The sequence below is a fragment of the Rhinolophus sinicus genome, chromosome 5 (genome assembly GCF_057876585.1).
Source record: "Rhinolophus sinicus isolate RSI-liver-muscle chromosome 5, RSI-T2T, whole genome shotgun sequence".
NCBI classification, from domain to species: Eukaryota; Metazoa; Chordata; class Mammalia; order Chiroptera; family Rhinolophidae; genus Rhinolophus; species Rhinolophus sinicus.
This window is the reverse complement of record NC_142505.1, coordinates 106,097,906-106,113,246: the sequence shown is the minus strand read 5'-3', so window position 1 is coordinate 106,113,246 and position 15,341 is coordinate 106,097,906. Positions and strand designations below refer to the sequence as shown.

Genomic DNA, 15,341 nt, shown 5'->3' with positions numbered 1-15,341 from the left:
TGGGGTGGATTTTTTTTTTTTTTTTTTAACCATTTCCATCCACTGACTGAAGAGTAAAGGGAACCCGAAGCGGGGCGGCGAGTGGCGCTTCGGGGAAATGGAAGAGTGTTTGGAGGAGCGTGGAGTTGACTTTCAGGCTCCCAGGCAAGCGATGCTCCACGGTTGGTGGGTTGAATCAGGGCTACCAGAGCCTTCCTGCCACCGCCTGAAAATGATGCAAGTCCAGCCTGTCACCTGGACCCCTGCAGCCCAGCCCGAAATCTGTCTGGATTGGGAGAGAGGCAAGAAACTGGTACCCTAGGTGTTGCAGGGCCCACCAAAGAGGGGCAAAAATAATGGGGGAACAGGGGGCAGTTGCTCGGGCCAAGTCCTCTATCTAGTACTTTTGCTCCTGTCTTAAATAGTGTGAGGGTTTGTTAACGCAAAGTGTTACAACGCCAGGAATTCCCATATGTGCTCAGTTTGCCCCGGCATCACTGTGCCCAGGAAACTCCTCGAATCTGACAGAGCCTGGGAGTCTCACTGAATTCCAAGAGGCGGAAAGAGAGGAAACTTTCCCAGCCCGATGCGGGTGTGATGCGAGCCAGGGCCCCGGGGACGCTGTCCCAGCGCAGGTCGTCCCCTCTCGCCCTTCTTTGACTGCAACCGGAGCTGCGATTCGCTTTTATGTTAAATCTATTCGGCCATTGCCCTGGAGCTCCCGCACACGCGCACGCATCTCCGGCCACACTCACACACGCACACAAACGCGTGGCCACCGCCAGGTCGGCAACTTTGTGCGCCGCTCCCAGCGGTGCTCGGGTTCCTAGCGTAGTAGTTGGGCACAGGCCCCGCCTCCCGGCCGTGTTGTCAAACGGGCCGGGGTCTCGGATTGGTCTAGCCGCCGGGACAACACCTGCTCGACTCCTTCATTCAAGTGACACCAGAGCTTCCAGGGATATTTGAGGCACCATCCCTGCCATTGCCGGGCACTCGCGGCGCTGCTAACGGCCTGGTCACATGCTCTCCAGAGAGCTACGGGAGGGCGCTGGGTAACCTCTATCCAAGCTGCGGCCGCCAGGAGGAGGGAACAGGAGTGGGGGGAGGAGGGGAAGCAGCGAAGGAGAGGCAAGAGGGGGAGGGGAGCACAAAGGTTCCAGGTCTCTGGGCAGGAGGTTTACACCAACAACCATGTGTGCCGAGCGGCTGGGCCAGTTCGTGACCCTGGCTTTGGTGTTGGCTGCCTTCGACCCGGCGCGGGGGACCGACGCCACCAACCCGCCGGATGGTCTCCAAGACAGGGGCTCCCAGCAGAAAGGCCGCCTGTCCCTGCAGAACACAGGTAAGTACGTGAGCCCCCGCGGCGGGGGGGCTGCTGGGAGACCACGCTGGGTACCCATGCAGCGCGCCCCGGGAGTTTCACCCGGAACTGGGCGCCCACCTAGGGCCGTGCAAACTCTTGGGGTGGAGCGGGACGTGCAAGGGAGAGCGCGAGGCGAAGCGAGGTCCGCGCCTGGCTCTGTGCGCCCGGAATCTGCACGTGCTGGCAGGGTGATGAAATAGCTGGGGCAGGACTTGTTGCTGTCCTCCCCGGGGTCGAGGGTAAATGAGGCAGCGCCCGACGCGGTCAGTGCTGGCCTCAGACTTCCCGGTCCGGTGCAAAGCTTCCTGCTGCATCCTGGCCTGCCCGCGGGAGGTACGGAGGGTCCCCGGTGCCTGGCTGTGCGCTGCACCAGGGGAACTTCTCTTCCCAGCCAGCCGACCGTGGCAGGACCACTTCTCCCCCTCCTCAAAAGATGCTCGACATCGGAGAACTTTGTAGGCGAGACAGATTGCATGGGGAACTTTCCCGTAGGCTGCATTTCTGGAAAGGGGGTGGGGTTGGGGTGGCGCAAAGCGTACCTTTGCGGTGCTGCTGCCGTCCCCCGCTCCAGGGCAGGTCAGCAAGCGATGAAATGGTGACACGGCCCCAACTGTGCGCCGCCACCGCTCAACCGGCTCTCTCCACTCACCAGCAAGCTGCCGAGCCGAGCCAGGCGTGCAGGGCACGGGACTGGCCCTTTTCCCAGCTCCGGGGAGAGAAAGAAAATCTGCCTACAGCTCCTTGGCTCTCTTGGGCCCCCGCCCCCTCTTATTTAGGGGACCTGAGAAGCCGGCGGCTGCGTGCGTGCGCTCACTGCACGAGCAGGAATGCACGAGTGCCCATTAGAGACGCCTTAAGCCGGTGATTCACAGCCCTGCGCGCTCCTGCCCGGCGCGCCGGGGCCGCGCGTGGGATCAACCCGGAGCCTCCCAGCTCCGTACCTAGTGCCCACGCCCCGCACCTCGGACGACCCTCGCCCACCCTTCCCCCTTTCCAGTTCTTTCCCTCAGAATTGGACGTCATTCTCGGTAGTTAGTGACCCTCGACAAATACACGCCCCGCGTTCTCTCCGTAGATTTACACTGAATGCAGATTATTTACTCTGACCCTGCCTTTCTTCCAAAATATACTTTTCTGATGTAATTTTGTGGTTGCTTTAAGTCAGGGAATTGGGTAGTGGGCAGGGACGGAAGAGAGGCTTTGCACACGGCAGCCGGACAGTTAAGTGCCTCAGTCTGTCCTTTCAGAGAGACGAATTAGGGCCACATTCTGCGAAGGAGGGCAACAAATTCCCAGTCGCGGGAATGCTACAGGATTAAGTGACATCTCACACCGGATCTCTATTAAAAGGAGCCTCTGACTGCGACGATTGCGTTTCTGCAGGCTAGCCCCCATCTGACTGATTCCCAAGCCTGCTCCACAACCAGAGCTTTCCTCGCCTGGTGTTTTTAATGCGGACGGTTTGGAGGCGCTGCCTTAATAGGAATTTTGTTTTGATTTTTAGGTGTTGAATCATGAAGCTGAATTGAAACTGCTTTTTGGACGCTCTCATTTGGGGGGTCAGGAAGGAAATGGCTATGATTTAATAGCTGCAGCTTCACGTTCCAAGTAGAGAAGGGTGTTTCATTGATGGAGTACAGCAGGGAGGAGGCAAGCTAATGCAAATCTTATTTTTGTCTGGGGGTTTAGAAAGCTGAGTTGTCGTCTGTTCTCAAGCTAAGGATTCCCACAAATACTTTAATAAAACGGGACGGATGAAAAATGGGTGCTCAGCCCTCACTTCTTTCTGGTTGTGATTTCTTTGTAACATAGGTTTGGCTAATGTTTTACAAATATTCACAAATATTGCTATTTTCCATAAGTAGATTAAATGATGAAATTTTCTTTCCCTGGCTTTTTAGGTCCTGAAATAATCATTCTAACTTTTTTTGCCCATATATTTTCTTTTAGTCATTACTTTTATGTCAACCAACCTCTCTGCATTCACAAGCATGGCTGAGAATTTTGGATATATTTATATGTAATTCTCATTTTAGCGGAAATCCAGCACTGTTTGGTCAACGCTGGCGATGTGGGATGTGGTGTGTTTGAATGTTTCGAGAACAACTCTTGTGAGATTCGAGGCTTACATGGGATTTGCATGACGTTTCTGCACAACGCTGGAAAATTTGATGCCCAGGTAAAAACCATATAGAGCACAGGCTGTTTTGGGTTAGTGTCGCATGATTGAAACTTTCTTTGGAAAGACCTGTTAACAGATTTCTTTAGCTGCTCTTTGTAGTATGTTTCAGTGCTTGTACGAGACATTCTAGGTGTACAACAGGAAGCCAGTGTCTCCCCATTCCACCCCTGGAGTTCTGCTCTCTGGAGCTGTCATGAAGGCTAAATTCTTCTCCACTCTTGTGTCTACACAGGCAAAGTGGATGGGAGACCAAGTTGAACAATTAGCTGAGGATTCTTAGCCAAGAAGACAAAAGTCATGATAAATATCTTGTAACGGGGCCCTCTATGAGGGCACCCAGAACCCAGTCTGCAAGGCCCCTCACATTGAGAAACGTAGGTTGAAGGGGGAAGGGCGGGAACTCCAATTATACATTCCAAAAGCTATTTTCACCTAATAGGCGGACTAATGAGACACAAAATTCAGCGAGACTCATCTTCTCGTGGTGGGTGTGGGGGCAGGCAACATGGATAATTCAGGGCCTGCAGAGGAGCACTGTTCTTCCTCCTAAGCAGCAGAGCCTCCTCTCCCGACCTGAAAAGTCAAAACCCTGAATGAGTCCTGCAATTCTAGGCTTCCCTTTTGCTCTATATAATAAATATAGTCAGGGCCTGACCCACTTTGGTTGTGCCAGGGTCCCAAGGGTAGAGCCCAGTTGCCGCATGAGGCAGGAAAAGAACCCAACAAGCAACCTTATGGCTCCAGTGCCCTCCATCCAAATACATTCCAGATGGCATGTGGCATGAGTCACACCTTCTTCATGTCCTCCCCAGCCTACATATGCACTGTGAAGCCCCCCGTTATTCTATCTCAGAAACTGCCTCTCCCATTTCATTGGAGAGTGACAATCACGTTGGGATGAGGCCAACAGTTTAGGTGTGATTTATTAACGTCATCAGCCACTGTCTACTGACATCCTGTAAGGAGCATGACAAAGCAATGCCTGGGAACCAGAAAGGGATGCAACGGGGCTGGCAGCCGATACCGCAGAGGATGTGGGGTGGCAGGAGGGGAACAGAAACTGGGCAAGGAAAGAGGTAGAGCATTTGAACTCTTTGAGGCTCCCTAATGAAACATCCCTTCTGGATTCCCTGGAATTAGGAAATGTAATAGAAAATCCGGAGGAAAGATGTGTATTTCCGGGCAATCCCACAGGATGTCAGGATGGAATACCAAGAACAGACTGCCGCAGACCTCGCATAAATTAATCTTCCCTTTTTTTTTTCCTCAACCAACAGGGGTATGTTCTCAAGTTAGAAGCATCCCTTTCAAGCCTGTTCTCAGTGCATAACTACTTCATAAACTGGCACACCCTACCCTCCATCCTATTTGGCTCCCACTGGAAAGTCGGGAGGGGGGGCAGGGCGGGGTTTAGTGACCAGACACTATCTGTAGACATTTCAATTGCTTCCAAAGGAGAAAACCGAAATAAATGTGCTGGCTGGCTTCCCACTCCCAACCTAAACCCGTTTGCTTTCTTAACTCCATGCCTTCTGGGCCTGTCTAAAAACAGAGGGGTGACCTCTCCAACAATAGCTTGTTTCTATAGTAATAGGAGTTGTGGGGTTCCCTGGGCAGGTATCCCACAGAGCCTCTGTCCCCAGAGGTTGGTAAGGGAGCTAACGGCCACCGAACTTGCCTGCACACCCCCAACAGCTGTCTCCTTTCTAGGATAAGAACAATCTAGCGGGGTTGCCAGGAAAGAGAACTGTGAGCCAGATGTACGCCTGGCTGCCTGAGCCACTCAGAGGCAGGGCGTGTGGGGGAGGGGCTGGCCGTCGGGCAGTTCAGACTCCAGATGCTGCCAGGCAGTGTGCCAGGCGGGCCTTTTAGAGGCAGTAATCCTAACAATGTAAAGGAGTTGAATCATTTTCCAAAAGGAAAAGAATGCGCCTCCTTAAAGGATAGGAGGAGACGAGAGTATGGGTTGGGGGTGGTAGGAGGCACTGAGGCAGAAAAGCACAGGCCCAGTTAACAGTGAGTCTTCACCCCACTCGTGGACTCCAAGGAAAAAGGAAAGGCGTAAGATTTGGACAAGCAGGCACCTTCTACGTGGGAAAAGCTCTGACTGGGAACCACCAAGGAGTTCTGGATTTATGTCTGGCCCAAATCCCCTTGTGTTCCAGAAAAGTTGCCAGCAAACAGCCAATCCTGGGATGCCTTGAGGACAGATGGCCACAGAAGCCCCCACATGAGGGAAGCTAGTAGAGCAGCTGGGGAGGAAGGGGGCACATGTGTTAGTCTCCCCAAGTGACATCCTCTGGCCAAATGCCAGAGGTATTGTGTCACTCTGGATACACCTCCTGACGTTGCCTCCACTGGTCACCTGCAAGGACATGGGTCTGAGGCGGGGCCTTGGGGTTCAGTTGTCAGAAAGCTCCTATGTAAGCCCAACAAGGGCAAATGCCGAAGCGTGTAACACGGACTCTCTCTCCTGCCCCTTTCTCCTCTCTCTGTCCTCAGGGCAAGTCATTCATCAAAGATGCCCTGAAGTGTAAGGCCCATGCTCTGCGACACAGATTCGGCTGTATAAGCCGGAAGTGCCCAGCCATTAAGGAAATGGTGTTCCAGCTACAGCGGGAGTGCTACCTCAAACACAATCTGTGCGCTGCCGCCCAGGAGAACACCCGGGTCATGGTGGAGATGATCCACTTCAAGGACTTACTGCAACAGGAGTAAGTGCTGGCCTGGGGCCGGGAGGGGTGGCCTGCAGGGCCTGGGGCGAAGCCTGATTCGGTGTGAGGGGCTGGTTTGCAGAGCCTGAACTCTCCTGTCAAACGGGAGAGTTGCCATTTACCTCAGAAAGTTGCACAAGCTCCCCCGGGGAGTGCCTTTCCTGCTGACCTTCAGGAAAAACGAAAGAAATTTCCACCCCCGGTTTCAAAATCATAGGCAATAGAAACAGGAAATTTTTGTACTGAGCAAGAAGCGTGTAGGATTCAGAAACATCCTTCTTCTTCCCGTCAGCCAGGATCCCAACAGCTCTCTGAGTGCTCGCAGTAGTTCTGCAGCCCCCCCCCCCGCAGCCCCCCCAGCAGGCTGTGCAGAGCAAGTAACATTGGTCCGGCATCTACCAAGGGTCCGGCGCGGTGCCAAGTGCTTTCTGTGACTTTCCTACTTGATCCTCACAACAGCCCTATGGGGATCCCGTTCTCACCTCCATTGTACAGACAAGAAAACTGAGATTCACTGAGGCGAAGTCAGAGCCAGGCAGTCCGGCACCACAACCTACATTCTTCAAGGTCAAACGCTGAAAGCAATAGCTTTCTTCCTGCCCCCATAAGCTCTCCTTTCCCTTAGAAGGTCCAATTCACCTTGTCTAATACATTAATGCCCTCCCAGAGAAAACTCAAAACAAATGTCAAAAACTTTAGTCAACTAAACCCCTTTATGCCGAAGTGAGGAAATAGGAACATATTTATTCAAAGACTTGAAATTCAGTAATAAACCGAGGAGATCTCATTCCTTAAAGAAAACATGCCATCAATAGGATCCTAAATTTTGCAGAGTGGTGAAGGCTGTGGCTATACAGCTGCTCCTAAGAGGCCAACAGCCACGGCTCCTTCCTCTGAGACTTAGGGCAGAAAGCAAGTTACTAGTTCAACAGCCTAGGACAAGTCATTGCCAGCTTGATGGCACCGTTGGTCTATTCACAGTGACTCATGGGGCAAATCAGTACAATTTCATGAAGTCATGCTCCTCAGTTCATGCCGTGGCCTTCCCCCAGCTATGTCACTCAGCAGGCTACTCCCCACCCCACCCACACCTCTTAGGTCATGGGGGATAGCTACCACCTCGTCACTTTCCGCTTGGTCATGAGGTTCTATGTATCTTGTAACACCTCTGGTCCAGTGTTAGAATTTTACCTTCACTGTGACTCTCCACAGGCAGCCCTAGACAAGAGCAAAATAACGTTGCCTGGAGTTACACTAATGCCTCAGAAAATATTTCTTATTCTCCCAAATACCTGTAGAGAAACAAAGCATCAACCACTATAATGCTAGCTATCATTTCTTGAGTGAGCCAGGCCCTCGGCCAGGGACTTTCCCTGGATTATCTCAATTATCTTTCCCAAAGAGACAGAGATTACAATCCCTATTAAGCAGAGGAGGGAGGTGACGCTCAGAGGTTAAAGACCTCCTCTGAGATTTGATTCCTACTTTGCAACCTTGGAATTGGTGAGACACATGACTGACAGCAGCTAGCAGGAACAGACCCCAAACCTCCTTGCTCCTGGCCTGCCCCCTCCCCATTAGACCTGCTAAAGGCTCACTAGTTCCCAAAAGTGGCCAGGGTTTTTCCCTTTTCTCCAATACATCTCCATTACATAAGGAGGGCACTGTGAAATTCCCTTTCTTCCAGGTGCCCTGGAAAAGGCAAATGGCAGCATATGGCTGAAAAAACTCATGAAATTCATTTGTCCTAAACCCACGTTCATCCATTAGAGACAGTGTGTTAGCCTCAAGAATGGATGATGGGACGCTAGTTCATAAGTCTATGATATATTCCTGGAGCCAAGGAAACTGTCTTTTTAGAGAAAAGTCTTCTTTCAGAAAGCTAGAGGTTGTGAAACCCCCAACCCCCAAATTTAAGAAGCAGGAAAGCACTGTGGCTTTCTGGTGTCTCTGCCATGGAAATATGGCCCATGGGGCCAAGGGACCCTGAGTCCCAAAGAGCTCCTCGCATCATTTAGAATGAACACATAGCCCTCCACTCCAGCCCACTCTGGAAAAGCAGGTGGTCCACCCCAAAAGGAAGCCTGGGCCTCTTTTAAAGACACTCACTGTGGCTGCACCCGGGTCCTCTGGCCTGCTAAGCCAGCACCTCTGGGCAGTGGGGTCCACCCAACTCCAGCTCCCCACAAAGCCCCACTCCCTCCCCTGTGCCGCACACCCTCTTGTTCTTCACACTGAATTAACTGTGTTTTTTGTAACTATTTGAACTGATTTGGGTACAGAGGATCTTGTCAGTCCCCAGATGGCAAGAAGACAATTTAAGACTGTGTGTGGCATCGATAGGTCCCAGACAAGAAAATGAGCTGCATTTGCTTTTCACTTTCGAGAGGAGGAAATCATAGTCACTCCAGAATCCACGTCACGCCCATCCCTCAACCCCACCCTCCAAACACTCTCACCCTCAACGTGGTTCCCCTCTATTCCCCTCACCCCTTCCCAACCCACTTTCTTCATATCAACTGTCCCGGCCACCACACACCCTGTCACTGGGTGCTGGCAGCCTCCAGGCATGTCCCCTTCCAAGTATTTTTTTAAATCCTTTAGCCTTGCTGACACCCAGTTGAGAGCTGGGCTTTGTCATTAGACACAGGCGGGGCGGGTGGGCGGAGCTTGCAGCCTGAGAAGGCACCACGCCAGCTGGGAACAGGGCTTAGATTAACACACACCCCTCCCCACAGTTTGCAGCTCTCTCCTGCAGAGAAAGTGCCAGGGGCAGAAAAGCGTGCAGGCTGCTCCAGCCTTCTCGGGTCCACCTTGGGTTCTGAGAGCTCTTCTGGCAGGCAAGCTGCCCTGGTGAAGGGTCCAAGAGGTGGTGTGCTCACCCCCCAGAGAGCCCTCCCCTTACTCTGGGGAAAGAAACTTGAAAAGGAGTATCAGTTCAGTGTCCCCCAAAGATAGACAGGTTCTCAGCCCCTGCAATTCACTTATCTTGCCCCAGAGAAGTGACAGGTACCATCACGTGCCCAAACCCTGCCGCTGCCATAGCAGACATATGAACTTGAGCTCCCTGCGGCCACCAGGTGCTAGGAAGCTAGCACAGACGGAGCATTTCCATTGTGTTGCCTCATGGCCTCCTCTCTTCGCTCAAGGAGATCAGTGTCACCACTGTCCTTGACACAGTTAGGGGCCTGCCTTAGACAGTGTAAGCACGCTGCCCATCAGCCATGCACAGACTCTCTGACTCCAAAGGCATCAACTAGGCCTTAAAAGGCAGCCTGATCTTCCAGCCAGAACAGCCCTCCTCTCCCTGCCCCACACCTTCCCAGCCCAGAAGCTTCCAAAAGCCATCTTCTCCCCACTCTGGATCCATTTTTACATCTATGAAATGAGGACAGTTCACTCAATTACAACTTGAGGACTGATTCATAACAATGGCAGTAAACTGCTTCCTGAGTATTAAAACATAATCTGCCCTTCCTGCCTAGCAACCACCGCCAATTTGCAAAGAAAAGATTAAATGGGCCATAACACCCATTTAATAACCCAGGTGGTCCATGCCCACAGAGGAAAAGTGTCCTGCTCCTTATAAGTGATCTCATGGTCCAGAGTGATTTCTGTGCCAGGGGTGATGGCCCAGAGCTGTGATGTTCATGGTCAGATAGATCCAGAAACTTTGCTAGCCGAGGTTTGCTCAAGAATGCGGGTTAGCTACATTAAACATTCCATACCCCATTTGGGGATTTCAAAAGGCCAGTGAGAAAGGATTTGTGAGTGGGCCATGAGAGCCCATTGCTGGGGACACCTCTTCCCAGATGGGCCCATAAATGTAGACAGCAGGCACACTGCTCCCACCTTTTGCACACGCCTGCTACCCCAGGAGGAAGGTTTGCATGGTGTGGTCATGCCTCCGGCACTTTTCCTAAAGAAAGACCCAGGGCGGCTGGAATGGCCTGAGCAACTGGCTCTCCCCTCCGGAACCGAGCATGTTTATTTCACACACAGCTGGCTTTCGTTCCAAAGGTCCCTCCTCGCAGCAGCCTCACCTCCAGTTCTGGGGAAGCCCAGAGTGGAAGACTGGAGATGCCGACTGGTCACTCCCTCCCTCCTCAGCATCTGGTACCAACAAAGAGAAGCGCTCTGTGGGAACTGACCTCCCAGGGAGGCCGTCTTCCTCCCAGCCTCTCCACCTGCTGCACCCTCCTCCAGGTGCAGAGGGAAGTACATCCAGTAACTTCCCAAAACACCTTTCATCAGAAGCCTACACCAGGGGTCAACACAGACATGAGGAAAATGGTTTCTTGGGAGCCTTGCTTAGAGAAGGCGTCCCTGGGAGAGTAACAGCCCATGCAGAGCCAGCCAACATTCTTGACGCCATGTGCGAGGGGATAGTGGGAGACTCCCTGAGTCCTAAATCTTCAATGGCTCCCGCTTTCCTGCCAAAAAGACTCCTCAGTTTGGTATTTAAGGCCCTTCACCATGTGCCTAAGTATTACTCCTCTGGTCCCCAAGACCCACCTCCATTCCACTAAAACCCTCCTACTAGCACACTCGACACATGCCCAGAGCTTTCCTGCCCTCTCATTATCCACACAGCCGTCCTACCTGGCATTGCTGCCCCGTCTTCTTCCTTTACCCTACATACCTGTGACCTGTCACTGGCCGTTTTCCTTGTGGTGGGTTCTGTCCCAACCCTCTAAGTCTCTCCAGTGTCTGGCATGGAGCTTTGTACGTAATAGCCACTCGGAGTAGTAGTTAGGACCAGTACTCCACAGAATATGGGGAAAGGCTGGAAGTAATTTTGGAATGCTCCTCCACCAAACCAAACCCAAGCCAAGCGTTGGGTTTACCATCTCTCTCTTCCCTGGTACAGTTACTACCCTCAGGTCCATTTGGGACTGGCTCCGTTCTCAGTCTCACTCTCTCTCCTCTCAATCTCTAGACCTTACGTGGACCTGGTGAACCTGTTGCTGACCTGTGGGGAGGAGGTGAAGGAGGCCATCACCCACAGTGTGCAGACGCAGTGTGAGCACAGCTGGGGGAGCCTGTGTTCCATCTTGAGTTTCTGCACCTCGGCCATCCAGAGGCCCCCCACAGCACCGCCTGTGCACCAGCCCCAGGGGGACAGAGCAAAGCTCTCCAGGACCCACCACGGGGAAGCAGGTCACCACCTCTCAGAGCCCAGCAGCAGGGAGACCGGCCGAGGTGCCAAGGGTGAGCGAGGCAGCAAGAGCCACCCAAACGCCCACACCCGGGGCAGAGTGGCCGGCCATGGGGCCCCAGGCACTTCTGGAAGCAGCGAGTGGGAGGATGAACACGCCGAGTATTCTGACATCCGGAGGTGAAACGAAAGGCCTGGCCAGGAAATCTTTCCTCCACGCCGTCCATTTTCTTCTCTATGGACATTCCAAAACATTTGCCATTAAAGAGGGGGGATGTCACACGCAGGATTTGGTGGGGACAGCGGACTTGATGAAGGTGTATGTTAGCAGAATGAACAGGTGAGGCGGAGATTCCCTGGGCAGCAGCATAGTCGGCTGGGCCCAGTGAGCTCTACACTTGCACCTCCTGAGTGAACGTGCCACGTGTCCTCCTTGCAACTTTGTCTTCTTTGCATCCGGCCTGCGGTTTCCTCTGCTGGGGGGGATGGTGGGCCGGGGAGGGGGCAGGGGGCAACAGGCCCACCTGGGCTGGACCACACACTTGGCGCTGGGCTCGCCCCGCAGCTTCTGGTGCTGTCTTGGTGGAGAGCGGCTGGGTTCCAGGGCAGGAGAGGATGTGAAAATCTCGCTGGGAATGAGGAGGGTGAAGGAGTCAGAAGCCATGGGGGTGGTTGGTGCCAAAGGGAAGTTCAGTTTCTTGCATGGGACCTTGAGGTTTGGAGCTGCTTGCAGGGGGGGTGGGGGCGAGGGTTCTAGGTATAACTTCTGAGCCGTTGTCTGTATGGGGCACCCTGTCCAAGGGAGTGGCCCTTGTGTTTGTATTTTAACCACTGCTTCAAGTCTCGATTTCACTTTTTTATTTACCCAGTTACATCTACATACTACATATCTGTCGTCTAAATAAATGGCTTTCAAACAAAGCAACTGGGTCATTAAAACCAACTCAAAGGAAAAACAAACCCCCCAAAAAAAGACAAAAACCAATCCATGTTTAGGGGCTGATTTTTTTTTAAGTGCTATTTTGAAAGGAATTCCAGAGCAATCTTACTGTACATCCAGTTGCCCGGTGTGGGCTCTCATAGCCACTTCCGGTGAACCCCACACGTGGAGGAAGATGCACACACAAGGAGAGCGCCTGACAGACCCCCACCTCAGCATTTTGTTACCTCACCTCGACCCTCAACCAAGATGGATAAAACACTGTAGCCTGGATTCCGGGAGGCCAAGTTGGAAAGCTGGCTTCTCCGTGCTAGAGGATGGAAAAGGGGACAAGAGAAGGAACAGCTCAGTACTTCCCACCCGGGAATGCCAACCTTTCAAACACATGGAGGAGACGGCAGAAAAATCTCTGAGGGACAGGATTTTCCAGATCCGGATTGGAAATTTAGCCATGAGGAAAGGAGTCAGAGTGGACAAAAGAAAGGCAGGGAGGAGAGACAGAACTAAAAATACAAGGAGAGGCGGGAGAGGATCAGAACAAAGTGTCAGCAGATTTCTTGCGGTTCCTTAAAACATTGCAGAGACAGGCCTCTCCTTTTTCTCCTAATAGGTATCAAAGGTTATCCTTTCTTATAGCCAGCACTCACATTGGAGCCCAGGATTGCAAGGAGGGGCCAGGTCCTCCTAGAGCATGGTGGGCAACGTTTGAGAAAGTATATACACCATTTGCAGTTTGGCGGGTCACGTGGTCTCTGTTACATCTACTCAACTCCACCATTTAGCACGAAAGCAGACATACATAGACAACACATAACAGACAGGCTCGGCTCCTCACCAGTACAATTTTATTTAACAGACCCAACTGGATTTGGCTGTTGGGCCAGAGATTGCTAACCCTTGTTCTAGTGAGCGGGTGAAAAAGCATGAATCCTCCGTTCATATCAGCTCATAACCCTCCCTCAAAGCAACCTGAGGCCAGAGATAAAGAAGCTAAATTTATCTATTCTAAAATGACTTTTTCCACAGAAATGCCCTTACCCAAACACAGCTACTACTTATGTACCCCAAATCCAGTCTCACTGCTGCCAGGACATGGTGCTGGAGTGTCATCCCCCCAGTCTTTCATGACCCGTGTTGAAAAGAAACCACTTGGGTGCTGGGGCAGGGGGACGAAATGCTGGGAGAAGCAGCTAGAAAGAGCTGGAGCTGCAGAAAGCAGGAGATGGTGAGCTTAAGGCAGCTCTGCCCGCGGGGTAGAAGGACCGGTGTGTCAGGCTCTGCCATGGGAACCGAGCGTAAACCACGGCTGTCTCATGCCATGGGCCACTGCAGCACGCCGACTGCTTTACTCACATCACTCAAAAGCTGAAGCAATAACATTCTCCCGCATTGCTGGGTCAGCTGTTCATTTGTTCACCGGCTCCCAGGCTGGATGTGTGAAAGGCATCACTTTTATATTTCTCTCAGTGTCAATGTTTTATGTGTTCGCCTACTGATGTCCCATTTGTTGCTTCTATTGTAAATACTTGTCATTTGTATTTATTATCTCCGTGTTTTCCCCTTAAGGCATAAAATTGCTTACTCTGTTCATTTCAACCCTTTCACTGATCTCTGTTGTCTATTTTTCATGCCAGAGGTTTGTTTCTTCCCAAAGGTCAGGTAGATAGCATTTCATTCTGCTTCCTGATGTTCTGAGACATACAACCGTATTTATTGCTAAGGTTCTTTTGCTCAAAACTGAGGAACGTCCAAATTCCTATGCGCAGTGGCAGAGACATTTGTACAATCTAAAATGTAAACAAAGCCAGCATTAAAAATAGACCCTTCACTCGGGCTTCGTACTTCATACAAATTTACTCAGGAGCCTTCCTTTGAGGAAGGATGTGGATTTCCAAATAAAGATACGATGTTTGTTTTGAGCTTTGCATCTTAACAAGATGATCTGAACACACCTCTCCTTTGTATCAATAAATAGCCCTGTTCTTCTGAAATGAGGACTGAATATAGTGAAATGCTGACACCCAAAACTAAATAAATAGAAAACACCAGCCCAGAACTGTAGTCATACTTTGACACATACACACAGATGGAGAAAGAGAGAAATTTAAACTCGAACCACACAAACGGCTTCGCTACAACAACTTGGAAAAACAATGCTTGCAGGGCCCATTTCCTAAGGAAGAGCAACGTCGCCTGATCTCAGAATTGGCACCACGTGGGCTCGCTAAGTCTTAATATCTGTTTCTGTTATGGATTTAGGCAGCAGGACCTGTATATTGTCACATGGCATTAATTTTCTCCAAGCATTAATAAAGGCTTTAAATAAATGGCTTCCACTCAGTAACGTTATTGCCTGAGCGGGCTTTGGACAGCCCGTGCAAAGGGGGAGGGCTATGAGCAAGGGGGCTTTGGAGTCCTTTGTAAATGCTGGATGTTCAGTTTACAGGGAGGGGAAGCCGGTGAAGGAGACCACTCTGGGCTTCTCCTTCACAGGGACTCTGTCCCAACTCTGTCCGAGTCACCCAGAGCAAGAGGAGACTGAACTCCATACAGCCGGCCTGGAAGCTCCAGCCCCATGGCCATTAGGGAGGGGCTCCCTCTCATCTCCCCCCGTTGCATCTCCCCTGGGACCTAGCCACAGTCTTCCAGACCAAGTCTGCCGCATAAGAGCATAACTTCTCAGTGGCCTGGCCCAGGCAGGGAAGTTTACTGCCTCCTCCCCGACTCTTCCTGCTTTACTTAGACCGCTGCTGGCATATTTACTCTGCCAGGCACCATAGTAGGCAATTTGCATACATTATCTCATCCTGACTATGTCCCACAAGTAGCAGATACTATTATCCCATTTTACAGGTGAAGAAACCAAGGTCTAGAAAGATAAAGAGACTTGTCCCAAACCTTGTGCCTAGCGAGTGGGGCGGGGTGTCTGAACTGAAACCCAGCTTGGCGATGCTAAGCCCACATGCTTTCCCTGCCTTTCAGGCCCAGATTCTCTACACTCGATT

The 15,341-nt window shown here is 51.8% G+C and overlaps 1 protein-coding gene across 1 annotated transcript; it reads left to right on the top strand.

The window, feature by feature from the left end:
• Positions 1–408: 408 nt before the first annotated feature.
• Positions 409–14,667, top strand: STC2 (stanniocalcin 2). The gene is made up of 4 exons (XM_019741435.3): positions 409–1,321; positions 3,379–3,521; positions 6,027–6,238; positions 11,178–14,667. The coding sequence occupies exons 1-4, from the start codon at positions 1,171–1,173 to the stop codon at positions 11,578–11,580; spliced, it is 909 nt and encodes a 302-aa protein (XP_019596994.2). The 5' UTR covers positions 409–1,170; the 3' UTR covers positions 11,581–14,667.
• Positions 14,668–15,341: the final 674 nt, after the last annotated feature.